Source organism: Adelges cooleyi, unplaced genomic scaffold (genome assembly GCF_023614345.1).
Source record: "Adelges cooleyi isolate 19-005CV unplaced genomic scaffold, UGA_ACOO_1.1 ACOO_flye_CR_arks_rails_tigmint_CR_PRNA_618, whole genome shotgun sequence".
Classification (NCBI taxonomy): domain Eukaryota; kingdom Metazoa; phylum Arthropoda; class Insecta; order Hemiptera; family Adelgidae; genus Adelges; species Adelges cooleyi.
Genome location: NW_026096316.1, coordinates 1,887 through 17,745, shown reverse-complemented (window position 1 = coordinate 17,745; position 15,859 = coordinate 1,887). Strand labels below are relative to the sequence as shown.

Here is a 15,859-nt window from a genome sequence, read left to right as displayed (position 1 = left end):
ATATGCACATCTAAATGACTATACAAGTTACTAGAAGAGGTTCCTCACGCCTCCCTAAATCCTCTTATTAAAAGGGGAAAAAACACATAACTCTTGAAATAACATTGTATGATAAATACCAAACATGATTCACACAGGTCGTTGATTCATAAATTTAAAAAATCGTCAACAAGTCAGGCGGATCATGAAATTCTAAATACCTTGAGTATTTATTAGCGTTAGGTGCACATTATTATAACGCATGTTCAATATGGGTGTCTAAATAATGTTTACAGCGTTTTAAACGTGTACAATTTTTTTTACAGAAGCGGTTATTGTATTTTCATTTATATAAAATGAAAACGCACATCGAATCACCCAAAGTGTGTTTATAAAGTAAAAAAAATCGTGTTTTCGAGTAAACGCTTTGGCGAGAATTCGACAAACAACACTTCTAATAAAAAAATCATATTTCTAAATATTCGTTTACTTTTGAACTCGGTGTCACTTTTAATACACTGCAACTTTGTTAATACTGGACCAATTCATTTGAGTGGCAACTCTATAAATCACAAAATTTATCTATTTGGTATCGAGTTGAAATGTACAAGGAATATTTACTTGATAAATAAAGCCAGTACAGTCCAGACCATGCACAGTATAAACCAGCAAAGTTAGAAAGTATTAAATTGAATCGGTCATTAAAAAAACTACTGAAGTCACTGATTTTTCAAAAATGTCTTTTTGTCAAATTTGATAATTATAATATACTTGGTTACGTATTCTGTGTGAAAACTAAATTTGCCAGACTCGTGTTTAATGCAAATGTTGAGTACACGAAATTAGAATCACTGCAAAAACTATTTATGAAGATATGAATTTTTTTGTGGGTAGTGTAAAATTTCGATTTTGTGACTTGTGTCTTTTTTGAAATGACCGATTAAATTACAAAATAAAAGCATCAAAGCGTTTATTTGAAAGTGATTTTATTCACTTTAATTTATAACAATTCCTGTAAACCTGTAACCTCCCCGTCTTCACTATGCCACGTTCCCACTATGCCCTGACCCCACTGTATTAGTTTTTTTTAATACATTTTAGATTTATAACCAATAGGTACTATTATAGATTAGTTAATCTGTTTCACTACCATATATTGTACTACTTATATTGTAGGGCGCACACTAGTTGCCTCTCAAAAACAACCAATTGCTTCCCTTGCTTATCCTAACTTTTTGGGTCAAAATGTACTAGTGGACTCCCGTGTCGGGAACTTAATGATTTTCATCCGAGTTGCCTCTCAAAGATATGAATTATTTTTATGGTCAATGGTTTAAATATTAATTTCTTTACTATAGTAAGTACTCTGTATTCTGCAACACAGAGTTCTCGTATTGTATTATTTTTTTTATAATATATAAGATATCCTGGATATCATTAATTTACATTATCATCCATTTATCTTTTTATGAGATTTTCAAAAAAGGTTAACTTTGGTACAGTAATTGAGTATAGATATTGATAATCTATACACAATGGTTCTGTGTACAGTGTATTGAAATTTTTGTAAATTTTCACATTCGTACAAATATCCATACAGATACACTAGACAATAGTAAACTACTCTTACTAAGCAAGTCAGCTATATTCGATAGTCATTGATACGCGGGTGTCACGTATCTTTGTATTTTTAAAAATGTCTAAATCTCGAGCGTAAGCCGGAATAGTTTATCATGAGTTAAAAAACAAATACGTTTTAAAAATTGTTTAAGTGTCAGTTAATCGAATCGAACGGTCTCCTGATTCGCGGAATCCAAGTCATCCGAGATGGTCAACCAATCAGTCAAAAAAGCTTTTATGGTAGCCCGAGCTTTGGTCAGCTGCGGGAGATCCGTGGTAGCCGATGGATACATATTTGCACAGTGAGCCGTTCCTGAAAGAGAACCAAGAAGTCAATAGCGATTCACGGGCTTCACGTCCTACATAGTATATTCTTATAGTACATAAAATATGACGGCCGGTTAATTGCAAGGCACCCTATATTAAGTTGTTTCTTGCAAGGGCGAAAAGTCGAAAGACTCACCGACAATAAAGATTGCAGCTGTTTTCACTGTCTTCGTACGAGTCATCCCTAACGCGTGCCACGGATCCACCGAACCATGGACGTAGACGACTCTGGTTTCTTTGATGTTCAATTCTCCGTACGTCCAGTTGGTTCGGTCCACGCCTTTAGCCAACAAATCTGCGTCGAACCTGTTAAAAACGCATTTATTATTGCTCTGGGCAGTGTATTTTTTGCCGGTTGTCACTGGTTTCAAAACTCGGTCAAGCGGTTCTTTCGGCTTAGTATTTCCAAATAGACAAGATAAAAAATCACATAGACCACGATGCTAATTGATAAAAAAACCACACGAGCTGTGTTAATAATGTGACAAGCTGTGGAGGTTCGGAAGCGGACACCGGCCTTTATATAATTCCCCAAGTAAATGGGAAAGGCAACTAACTAGATATCAAGAAATAGCCAATAAATATAAATGGTTCGTACAGTAAAACCATTGATTGTTAATAATTTAGATATGAACATCATTAGAAAGAGATAGATAGAGTTATTAGGTTTCCTGTGGAATAAAAATTGAGAAGACATGGAGTAATACAATTATATATATATATATATATATCATAAATAAATGACAATACACACACATGGAAATATATTACGATAATTAATTCATATTTAATTATTATTCATTATTGTGTTATTCGAAGTTGTAAAGCATTTAAGGATATGTATTTCGTTATTTTTTCGGGTACCCAATACTTTCGTATGATGTATTTTTTTTTAATAGACATGTATAGTATATCGGTAATAAATACTTAAGAACATTACAATTTCATTCAGATTTTATCAATGAACACTCTTGCTCACTCTTCCAATCCCTCCAGCTCTACATTGTCTCCCCTTATTCTTAATATAAGATCTCTTTTGTTCCGCATCTCGTCCTCTGGCTAAACCGTTCAATTCTTTTGGGTTCCAGGGCACTGTGGGATAATTGGTAATGCAACTGCCGATTCCCTAGCCACTTCCACCGCTTCCTTCATATTGCTTTAAGGCCTAACCACTCCCTTTTCTGACTTCCTTCCGGGTTTAAATAAAACTACATTACAAGCTTGGCAGGACAAATGGTCCTCCCTACCTCTTAACGTTTCCACTTGGCATCGCTCAATCAGCCCTATCATCCCTCGCAGGCCTTGGTTTCATGGCCTCAATCTCTCAGGTAAAGAAATTTCTTCCTTGTCCCGTTTAAGATTTGGACACAACCTTCTTCCCGCTTTCTCTTTTCTCACCTCTTTGAACTCCTCTCCTTATTGTACTTTGCATGATCTACCAGCCATTTGTGATTTTTCTCATCTCCTTTTTCATTGTCCCACTCTCTCTCCCCATAGAGATATCCTTTTTGACCTCCTATCCTCTTTGGGTATTTAAGACCTTAACTCCTATACTATTCTTAACTCCCGCTTTGTTCTTATCATCCAATCCGTCCTCAAATTCATCCTTGACGCTGGGTTTCATATTTAAGTAAATAACTTTATGTTATATTTCTATGTAATTATGTGTATAGTTTGTTTTTTCTGTTTTAATTTTAGTCTGTATTGTAGTAATGTTATTCTTATAATCGTTGAGCTATAATATTTTAAATAAAATCTATAAAAAAATTGTTTTTTAAAAATGAGAAGGTCAAACTCAGAGTACTTAAAAGCGGCCGTCGAGTTCCAATTATACATTGGAAAACCATTATGAGAAACTAAACTGATGATAATTAAAATTCAATATTTATAAGTCTATGGCTATCTATATTTTTAATAATCAATGGTTTTACTGTACGAACTTTTTATATTGTGTAATCCGCTGAACAAGCAAACCAAGATAGACGTGCCGAGTTCAATGGCTAATATTAGGCTGGCCTGAAAAGTGTGGTTAGGAGGTCTTTTCATTTATTGTTACTACATTTTTTAATTATTTAATATTTTTTATGATTAACTGTAACGTAGTCTATTTATATCTTTTAAACAGGAGCACAGGACCCAAAAACGCGATATCAAACTAACTTACTTTTCTCCGTAAACTTCTGCGCACATGTCGGTAAAGAAATTCACGGGTAATTTACTGCCAAACACATGTTCGTCTTGATTGGATGTTTGATAAAAACCAAATTCCGTACATGTCTGGTACGTCCATTGCCTGCCTATCAAAATAGGTTTCGTGAACATTACAACATTGCTATGTCTTAAACATCATTATGGTCATGTACACTGAACAGCAGAAAGGGCATGGTTATTAAAAAAAATTTAACTCAATACAGGCAAATTAAATTAACTTTATAGCTTCTTGTTAAAAGTTAATAAATTGTTAAACTGGTTAAGTTAAACGTTTTTTTTTTTAAATGTAATAAAACTTTGACGACTGGGCTATTATTATTATTAAATAAGTTCTATTGAATAATTGTCCATCGTTTGCCGTATGAATTATTGCTTTAAAAGGTAGCTAGGCGATTGCTTATTTTAACATGATACTACTACAATAGTAAAACCTAAAATAAATGCAAAGTACCCGCACACTTATCTTATTAATAATTCACAATTAAAAACATGTAGGGTTAGATTACATGTGGAGTAAATGATAACAAAGTAAATACTAAGCTCGTTTTTTTATAAAGAAATAAATTTAGATTAATATATAAAATAATTTCAGTGTTATTTGAAATTGAATTAACGCCTTTTGATTGAAAGCATTATTTGTTTCGACGAAAGATAAATATTTTAACTTGACTGTGTTATTATGATAATTAACTGAAAATGTTAAGTTAACTATTTATAAATGTGAACCGGTTAAGCTGTATACGTACTAACTAGCTAAGTTAATAGTTTAAAAATAATATTTATTTTTCTAATTCTGTTTTTCTCCCAAAATTGGTGACATATTACAGGAAAACTGGCAATTTTCAAATTTGTATTCTTTTTCATACAAGTACTGTAGCATAATACCGTTTACCCCCCCCCCTCCCCCCCTCCCTCCCCGAATAATCAAGAGCAAGTATGGCCGCAATGGCCTACAATTGTAAGTACATAAATATGATTATTACTTGAGGCGTACGGGCTTTCCCAAGATATATTTTTAAGGATATTCACTGTGTTTTCGTACACGTAATCCGTACAAGTCAAGTTGTTCGAGGATAACATTCTGTCGTTAACCGCTGCGTACTTTTCCAACTAAAAATAAGAAATTCGATTTACTATTGAAAGACATTTTTTTTTTTTTTTTATTAGAAAAATATACAATCTGTACGGTTATAAATTAGTACAATAAGCATATGGTATTACAACAAGAAAGGCATATTAGCTGTGTATGACGAGTCTAAGGATACACCAACGGCTGGACCATTAAAGAAATTGAATACACAAATTTATTGTGCTCATTATTTTCAATTTCAACCCAGCATCCTTAGTTTTGAAATTAACACCTCCAAAATTGTCTGTGTTCAGCACTATAATTGGTAATCCAATATTTTTTATGATATTAAATATGTTTATTGTTTATCATACTTGAGTATAAGTACTTATATTTATAACCAATACAATTATACTCGAGATTTCGTACAGGAGACGCAATTGATTCGTTAGTCATTATGTCGCACAAAGTCTCTAATGTAATTTCATTCGTCCTGTTGCTTAATCTGTTATCTTTATTGTATTGCACTATTCCCGCAAAGTTACCGGCTAACGTTTCAAACAAAATCGACACGTCTTTATTGTTTTTCGCGTTCAGCGGATCACACAATCTAATATAACATATTAAGCAAATGTTAAAAAAAAAAAAAACAAGAGTAAACCTTTGGTGGTGTTATTCAAATATTTAAACGCGAATACTTGAATTTTTTATTGATATATTTTATTTCCTTGTCACTTTCGATGATGGCGTTCAACATTTGATTGGCTAGTTTTATTTGCGTCACACAAGCCGGCTTATACGTGGACAAAGCGCCTTCCACTACTTTATAATATTCTGTAAAATATAAAAAAAAAATATATATATATACATGTTGAGAACCGAATTGATTTTTTGAGTTCCGTAATGTGTAAACTAATGGTAAGGGTTCAATTGTACCTACCATTCAAAACGTCAATGGTCAAATTTTATTTTCTCATATCTCGCCTAATACAACAATAATATTTATTTAATTATTCATCAGACCTTTTTCGTATATTCGTATGTCTGTCGACATTGATTAGTGTTCCATTTGTTTGGAAAATAGTATTGCCGACATTCAACAAACGACCAAAGCATGGATGTATTGGTTAAAATGCTACCAGTATTGGTATAACATTTACACGGGTTGCAGTATCACAAAGATCTGACAAATATACATGTGGTACATTTATGTTACATTTATCTCAGTAATCCTAAACTTTTGGATTAGGGATTAAATTTAATCTAGTAATCCCTAGTTAGTGGGTTACGGATTACATTATTAATCCTTAGTAGCCTAAAGGGAACAGAAGAGGATAATACGGTAGTAAACCTCTTCCCCTCCCCTAATCCTTTATTGGCAGAGATCCTCTTCTACTATTCCTCGTCTCCGTGTCATCACGGTTGAAGCGATACGAAAGTTAAGTTTTTTTTTTTTTACTCGAATGTGTCTTATAATCGTTTACCAGCCTCCAATGAGCCGTGAGACATATCCATGGTACAATGTCTTTCCTTCGAGGAAAACACTAACCCTCTGGTCTAACCGTTTTTCTTGTAATATAATTATGATCAATCGAATTGTTACCGTGAAAATCAATTTTGGCCAGAAGAGGAGCGCTCGATGAAACAGCAGCGTGAACGAGATGCGGATACTTCATTCTCAACCATGCGGCCAACGATCCGGAATACGACCCACCGAACGCTATCCATTTGCTCTCAGGAGAAATATTATATGTGGCTTTCGTGCCGACCATGAATTCCGCTAGATCGGCCAACGCTTGTTCGGTGCTTAAGTACACCAAATTGGCAGTGCTCGCGTCTCTGAACAAGTACAAAGCGATCTCTATCGGTTATAAGTCAGATAAATGCGATTAAATTCTGTACAGTCTGCGCGGTGACATTGCGAAACAGCGTTATGTGAATTTGATTAGCGTTAAAAATTGTACGTGTACTATTGTAATATATGCGTTATACTTTGTAAGTATCATTACTCGGTAGGGTGGCCATCGCCGTAAAATCGATGTTCCAATTGAAAGCACACAGCATTGAATTCTCCGGCGTACTCTATCCAAGCACCGGAGTTGGTCCATTTCGATGACATCTTGTCCTCGCCTCCTATCATAAGAAATACCGGACCTCCTGATTTGTAAAATTGTTCATTAATTTGGTACCTCTAAAAAAAACAATTAACAATACATATTTAGCCACGTTTACACGGTTTAGGGTTTTTTTCGGCTACCAACCTGTTTCCATGTTCTCTTATCAGTAGCGTTGAAATGATCTAATTTCTGTTGGAACCAATAGTCAACGACAGGTTGTGCGTTCCGTGTTTCTGGCGAATTTGGTTCTCCCAAGCCGAGCTTAATTCTGCGAGCTCCGGTAGTGACGTCCCACCAGACGCAGCCCAAAAGCGCATAAATAATAAATCGCATTTTACTTTTTTGGAAAATCTGAAAACAATGACGATTTACAACATTAATAGCATGATTTCATAATAAAAATTAAATTTCAATTAAAAATAGATACGTACTATGTAAAAAAAAAAAAACTGGGAAAAAAATATTCTCATAACTTTGAGTGACAGTTGTTACTTCTTGCTGAACCATTTCTAATATTATTTTTAACGTATTTTTACTCAAACGAAATCTAGCAAAAAAGTCTCGGTCGTCCCATTTATATAGGTGGTCGGTTCTTGTTGAAATTAAATAAGGTTTTCGAATTTTTAAATATTGGTTTATGTAATATAAAAATTCAACTTCGTCGCCGCTACTACTGTCACTACTACTACTACTTATATCAGTCATCTAGATTTTTAATATACATACAATTTATATCAAATGAGTATTTAAATAGCTACAAGTTAAATATTTGTTTTAAATTAATTTGGCACTTACACTGAATTGAAATAACTACTTAAAAAAATACAAAAATTCTATTAGATATCTGAGTAAAATGTAATATTACCTGATAATATTGATGTTAATCTCAGTTTAAAATCTCTAACTGATCATAATATGCAAGTTAACTTAAACTGTGATTAAGATCCAGTTAAAATTTAACCGTGAGATCATAAAACCAAAATTTTAGTTTAGCTAAAGATTAAAATTAACCAGAGTTTAATGCCTAAATGGAGACATTTATTTTTAACACGAATTTGTTTGACACTAAGCCTTATTAATTATAATAAGACATTTATAAAACTGTGTATTTGGATTTTTTTGTTCTTAATCATAAAACTGTGACTAGAGATTTTTGAAATAAAAAAAAAGAAAAACTCACGAATACAAGGTAGATACCTAAATTGACTTTTTTTATTTGAAAATAATCTACTGAAAATTGTGCTGGTCAATTAACCGCATTCATTCCGCATCAAAGCTAAAAAATACCTATTTTATGATTACATTTTTTATTGTTTTTTTTTTTTTGCGAACCGATATTATTTTAACCACGTACCCGCAAGCGCATAAAGCCTTGGCCTGGCGGACCTAACCTCTGAGTTTAAACAGAACATTAAAATCATAGGTTGTTAAAATCATTTAAAAATCGGACATTAATGAAAACATGTCTCTCCTTGTCCTTACTCTAAAATTATCCCGACCATCCTCACAAAAAAAAAAAAAATATATATTTAAAAAATACAAATTGAACTGATCTGTGAAAAATGTTGGAATTCAGCTAGATTGGCCGTATCTCGACGACACAACAAATACAACCACTTACATAAAATGGGAGGCTTAGTTCACCTACCTAGTTCTAACACTATTATAATATGTAAGCGTATTCGGTACATTCAGTTGTTTGTGTGTAATTAACATAATCTACAATATAGAAAAACATTAAATATCAATGATTTTCACGAAGTTAAAAATACATTAAAAAAGTTACTCAATGAAAGGACATTTCTACTTATTTTGTTTTATCAGATGCATAGAAGTTTTGAAATAAAACTACATTAAGGGGTAGTAATTAATATCAAGACTGCTTTGTAGGTTTCAAATTTCAGTAGGTCTCGCCAAATTATACTATTGACAAAACCTTCTTTCTCTTAAAAATGCATTTTTTTAATATTTCCTAATAGTGTACATATTTTGTCATACTAATAAGTTCTAAATTCTTTTTCAGGTTTCTAAGGATTCATATTAAATTTGTATAAATGAAGTGATAGATTATTAAAGTAAAAGATAGATTTTTTTTATGAGATAATTTTTTGTTTAATAATTACTTACATTATTTATTATGTATTTTTAAATTACCCAATAGTTATATTTTTTTATGTAAAACAAATCACGTGTCGAGAAGTAACGTGTCAAACTTGGACAATAATAAAATATATACTGTAAACATTTTAGACCCTAAACTATGATTATTATATATTAACATTATAACTATTAGTTTAAAATTGAAAACCACACGCACTGAATGTTTAAGTTTTGTAAACATTAATCATTAGTTCCTATTATTAAAATTTATAATTTAGGCTTTTTTTTTATATACAGTAACAGTAAAGTATTTTTTATGTACCAATTCATTTTAAACTCAAGATCAAAACTTTGATGACCGCAAAAATTGTAAGAGGGTAGATTATAAATAAATTAAATGACCTTAATATTGCCTTGTTAAAAAAACAATTATTTTGTTACAAAAATGTGCATTTAATTAGACTCGTTTGTTTTAATTTGTATTAGTGTTTTTTTATATATTTACATATCAACTAGAAAGTAGTTTTTGTAATGATAAAATATACTCATTTCTCTCAAAACCATATTATTTTGAATAATTAGTATTGTAATATGAAGTGTTTATGTATTAATTTAGAAATTGTAATTGCTAATTAAAACAATGCAAATAGTGAATAATATCGGTAAACTTATTTTAATTCTTATCCTATTTAAAAATATATGTACTTTTTTTTAAATCGTTGATGCAAACTGCAAACTCAATAGGTGGTAAAACAAATTTTTTTTATTTTTGTGTTTATCTAAACTTTAAGGCGAAAGATCGGTGTAGATCACAATCTCTACTTCACTTGTGTTGGGACATTGAATTCGTTTACACATTATAAATTCATACTTAAAATGTTACGTAGTATGTGATAGCTTGGGGTAATATAAATAAGTTTTGAAAATTTCATATTGAGGCGTTTTGACTTCTGAAGTTATGGACGTTCACAGTTTAATTAAAGTCAGTGTATAGTCAGTTTTTATTTATTTTATAAAATATTTAGCTAGAAACAAAGATTGTCAGTAATTGTAATTATTATTTTCGAGCGTTCTTTGAAAAACCGCACACGTATTGTTCTAAACCACACATTCCACTATCGCACGCAAATTTTTCTTCGGTTAAACATTCATTTTTTTTTCCGAATTTAATTATTTAAAACCACACGCATTTAGTGGATATTAAAACAGTAACCGGGTTTATTTAAATTTCATTAAATTGATGTCAATAGTATAATAAAACTCTTCAATCGATTAAGCGATTTACCTACCTACCAAGTTTTAAAACATAAACCGTTGACCTTAAGAAAATAATTGTAACAATATATGTTAAATGGAAATGCTTAAGGAAGCATGCCGTTTGCTATAATATTTTTTTTGGATTAAATTATCCAAACTTTCGAAGAAACATCCTAGCTACGGCATTAGTATATTGTCTACGCGGACAAACTGTTTATATATTTTTTAATATAGTGATTTATCAATTAAGTATAATATCTTTTATTATCTTATTCTTATGCCCACGTCCCGCCTGTCAAAGTATAATCATTGAGTATTTATTGTAATCAAATATACCTATTGTGTATATAATAGGTATGTTTACAATAATATAAAACACATTTTATAACTTTTAGACACCGCGGTGTAGGTAACCCAAAATCTATAATAATAGTATACGACCATTGGTAAATAAATGTATTACACGACTCACATGACTATAATGTATCATTAAAATCAATAATAATTAATAACAACGTGACTTACCGGTAATTTGTAAAAATAAAATGACCGTATAAAAGTAAATGTATACCTTTATATTATGTACCAAAATTGCGGTACTCGAGATGAATCGCTTTTTCATACGGTATTTATAGATACACCTTCGTTAAAAATATAAATTTAATACACTTTATTATAAATCGTTTAATGGCATGTGCCAATTTTTTTAATTCATTGCTCACTGCGGACGTCTATGTAGCGCGGCTATTCTAGTAAGAACAATAATTATTTACAGACATTCAACAAAGGTTACAGTTAGCCGTCTATGACAACTAACAGGGATACTGTACAGTGAGTAGTAACTACAAGTGAAATACCGGCCATTCCCCTTCTTTGTACACTGAAGTATTACTTAATTCGTTTTCAGGAACCATAAAAGGAGGGTGGTGGATCATTGTCGGTCTAGTCAGTCTATATGTTATGCATGATGTGCAGCGTTTATCTTATCTTAATAAATCATAATAATACAAAATATATTATTAGTTTACTATCAGCTATGTGTGAGCTAAACTAAACGGTCAATACCGATGACCGTTATGTATATATTTGCCCAAACCAACATATACAATCAGTAATAGATTTTCTCTACTTTGTACACAGCAGAGGGGTCAGGTATTTCGAATAATAACTATCGCACTCTGCCTTGGATTGTTAGTGGATGTTTTTAACGTCAACTTCAGTACTCTTATTAAATTTCTGAAATACACTTTTAACCTTCAGATGAACTCGGATAGACGAGTAAGTACTAAACAATCGGGCACAGTCATAGATGCAGTGTTCCAGCGGAATTTAGACAACTTACAGTCTCGTGTGCATGTATCTTATTATAGTTAACATAAATCGATAATATTTATGATATAAAATATTAATTATTTCTCAATAAAGTTCTAGCATATGATAAGTTCAGCTATATTTTCAAATTGTATTTTATGTAGAACCCGAAACAAGATGTTAACACATAACAGCTATTGTGAGTACTTTTCGCGGCTCACTCGGAGTTTTTTTTTTAATTGATCTACAGACTGAAATGGATTCCCATTGCATCGTTCCTCAGTTATCCTTAATATAAAAATCAACAATAAGTTTATACTTTTTAATTTTTTTTTTTTTTTTAATTTACCATTACAAAAATTGTTTTATAAGAATAAAAAGTTTTTCTTTTTCTTAGCAAAGAGGTATTCACAGACAGAACATCATTAGAATCACATCATCAGCTCGTATGATCGAGGTTATAGTCTTGATGGATAAAAATTATTTAAGTTATTAATTTGTTTTTAAAATTGTTTTTCCAAATAATGTACAGTACCTGTACTGTACAGTATTTACAGTTGTAAAAATATATATTTTCTGCTTTAGGAAAAAGAAGATAAAGATTATTTGGAATGGCTGAAAGGTAATTAGGATGAACTCGAAGATGAAGAAACCAAAAGTGGTCTTCAACATTTACATTCCGATGAAAAATTGAATGCGGTCAATAAACCATCTGTTCTGAAAGTGGATAAATGCACGACCAAACGAAAATTCAAGATTCTTTAAACGATTACTCTGAAATCAAACAATTAATACAAATTAAAATTACAAATTATTTCTAAATATTTATATGTATAATTTTTTTGTCACACATTCGGTACCACATAATATATTATAATATGATGTTGCTCGCGATTGTATTTTTGTATTGTTTCTATATAGTCACCGTCCATCGTTGCGCATTGTGTAGCTTTGACTCCGATTTACCTCTTCAGGACGGAATTAATTATTTAATTAATGCGTTTTAAATGGGTGCATTATTTTAAAGTTATGCCTATTGATATGAAATAAGATTCTTGGAATGAAAAGTTTATATCGTACCAAATGGCGTAAATTAACTTCAAAATATTTTAAAAGTAAGTTCAAAATGAGCTAAGCAATCAAATTATTACTCTATCAGTCATTGTAATTCATGTTCCTTGTAGAATGACAAATACTGTACATTCTGTTAGGGTAATGTTTTTAGTCCATATTCAAAATAACACTTTTGTTGAATATACAAAAATAAAATAATCCTAAATGAAGCATTTTTTTATAATTATTGTTTTTTTTTTTAATAATTTATATTGAGAAATTACACATTGTAGGTACTATGAATAATAAAAACTTATTTTGTTGTAGTATTATATAATATTGATAAGATGTACTTTGTCAGTAATTATAGCTATTTAATTATTATTGTTACAACAAATTAGAATAACTAAAATCGCCGAACATGTCAATATTGAACATTGGCCTTTTTAGATTTTATTCCATAACGGATAAAAATACATTTATTTATTACAGACTATTTCATTAATTTATACTTAATTATTAATAATATTATAATATAATTTTATACAATCATACTGATACCTAATATAATATAAATAATATAATATATTAATATTATAAATATAACAATAAAAAAAAATAATTATAATATAAAATATATATTATAGTATAATTATACTTAAATATTAATAATTATTATATTTACTTAGTTTAATATAAATACCATATATTTAATAAATGTTCATTTTTGAACATTTGTTTTAATTACAGAATTAAAAAAACTAGTATACAGGGTGTCTTACGAATATTGTTTATTTTTTGTTATACCTGCTTAGGAATTGAGATTTTTTAATTCAGTTTATACTTTCTTTAATCATTAGATTATAAAGAATATTAAAATTTAAACACAATCGTTACGAATATTGTTACTATTTTTTTTTTTTTTTTTAATTTAACGGGATTGACTTAAGAGAGACTTCAACCGCACACCCTATTTTATACCTTTTACAAAATTTTCGACATTGCGACAGTTAAAAACCTATGTGAGACATACAATGTCAGAAAACCGTTTAGATGGATAAGCTCATACGAATATTCATAGAAAAATGTTAATTAACCCCGAAGAAGTGTCGGATCAAGTGGCTCAGAAAAAAAGAAAAATTGATTTAGTATTGTAATATCATTTTACAATACATATACATATTTTTTACTAAAATGTAACAGCTATTTTAACTCGGACTGTCTTGTATTTTCTTTTTTTGCGTATTACACAGTTCAGAACTTAGGTCGTTTAAGTTTGTCGAAAAAAAAAGTCCTGGATACGCGCCTGAGAGCCATTGATTTCTTCTTCTGCTAGAAGATCATCCGATTGGCCACCGCGCTAGTCCTCGGGTACCGTCGACCAGTCAATCGGCTGTTTGCCCATTTTATTTAATATTTCGTTAGTTTCCGCAAAATAACGGTTGGATTTGGCAAAAGGTTGGCCCTTGAAATTTTGGTCTGCCGCCGCCGCCGACGGATGACGGGAAGTTGTCCATCAGTTCCCTGTCGATTCTTGCGAGGTCGTTTTCGTTTCCAACAAAAACCCTTTTCAAGATCTCACTAAACCACTTCCGGTCAACGTCACTCGGATGTCGGAAAAGCCTCGGATACTTCTCGGCAAAATACTCCGTGTCTTTGTCGGGTCGAGTCATCTTTGCGGAGCCAATGAAAAATCGACCTGTAAAAATAAACAACCATTTTATAAATAACACGTTACTCATCTTTACAACTGCTACAGCTCGACTCGGTGCTGCATTAGTATCAGTTTTGTCGAGTTTAAATTCTGTAGAAGAACAATCAGCAAATTGATCTCAGTTTAAAAACTTAATTAAATACACACGATGATTCGAAAGTTTATTATCTCTAATTAAAAATCGTCTTTAGTTATTTAACAAACTATCTTAATTTATTTTGAAAGTGGAGTTTTTTTGTATTACCCATTATATAGTAAACATATAATTTTTAGTACATTGTTTATAGGGTATGTTGTATCTAGTGTATACTTAACCTACACATTTTTTCAAAAAAAAGTAAGTTGTTATTTTAAAATAATGAAAAAAATTGTGGATAAAAATTATTATGGAATGGAAATGCTCCAAAAATATTCGAAAAAAATACTCGGTGGTTTTATCCCGATCGGTTGTTGAGCATAAACATTTGAAGTTTTTAATTAAAAAATATATATATTATACATAAAAGGATAGTATTGTACTACACAAGGATCCGCTGGTCGAAAATTATAATACTAATTGGACTAACACTAAAAAAATAAAAAACAACTTAAAAAAGTAAAATAGTAAAGTGCAATAAAAAACGTGGTGCTTATAAATTAATAAAAAAAAAAACAAATCTTAAAAATATTCACTAGAACAAAAGTGTTATTTCATTTGTCTTATCTTTGTGGGACGCCTTGTATAATTATTATCGCATGTCTTCAGTTTTTAAAGTCAAGTAGCCGATGAAATTCATATTTATGTTTGCATTGTCCGATAGGCGAGAACACCGATAACCAAAGTCCAAACACAATGAAATGTTTTGAGATAATGATAGACAAACGGATCTTATCTAACTTTTCAAACACAGCGACAGCGACAGTATGTACGGGGATCAATATTACTATCTAATGGCAAACTGTTTCGCTCCTTTTGTAAAGACCAAATGAATATTGATCTCGAATTGAAATCTTTACCATGTCATAGCAAAAGAAAAGATTGATAAAAAATTCAAGATTCAAACACTAACATTTTTTTTTAAATTTGTTGTCTACATATTTGTGTAATTAAAAATATATGTT

At 30.8% G+C, this 15,859-nt stretch overlaps 1 protein-coding gene across 1 annotated transcript; it reads right to left on the bottom strand.

The window, feature by feature from the left end:
• Window positions 1-1,757: 1,757 nt before the first annotated feature.
• LOC126844086 (putative serine protease K12H4.7) lies at window positions 1,758-7,656 on the bottom strand. The gene is made up of 9 exons (XM_050581940.1): window positions 7,468-7,656; window positions 7,216-7,397; window positions 6,810-7,045; window positions 5,905-6,040; window positions 5,636-5,816; window positions 5,121-5,247; window positions 4,091-4,223; window positions 2,063-2,232; window positions 1,758-1,912 (listed from the first exon to the last, which is right to left on the bottom strand). Exons 1-9 carry the CDS (start codon window positions 7,654-7,656, stop codon window positions 1,758-1,760), a joined length of 1,509 nt encoding a protein of 502 aa, XP_050437897.1.
• Window positions 7,657-15,859: the final 8,203 nt, after the last annotated feature.

What these genes read in the sequence shown, in the direction of transcription:
- LOC126844086 (XM_050581940.1), bottom strand. Translation starts at nt 7,656, where the DNA reads ATGCGATTTATTATTTATGCGCTTTTGGGCTGCGTCTGGTGGGACGTC. An exon ending in GCAGAAGTTTACGGAGAAAA is followed by an intron (nt 2,233 to 4,090) that starts GTAAGTTAGTTT and finishes CGTTTTTAACAG; the next exon opens with GTTCGACGCAGATTTGTTGG. An exon ending in AGCTGCAATCTTTATTGTCG is followed by an intron (nt 1,913 to 2,062) that starts GTGAGTCTTTCG and finishes GTTCTCTTTCAG; the next exon opens with GAACGGCTCACTGTGCAAAT.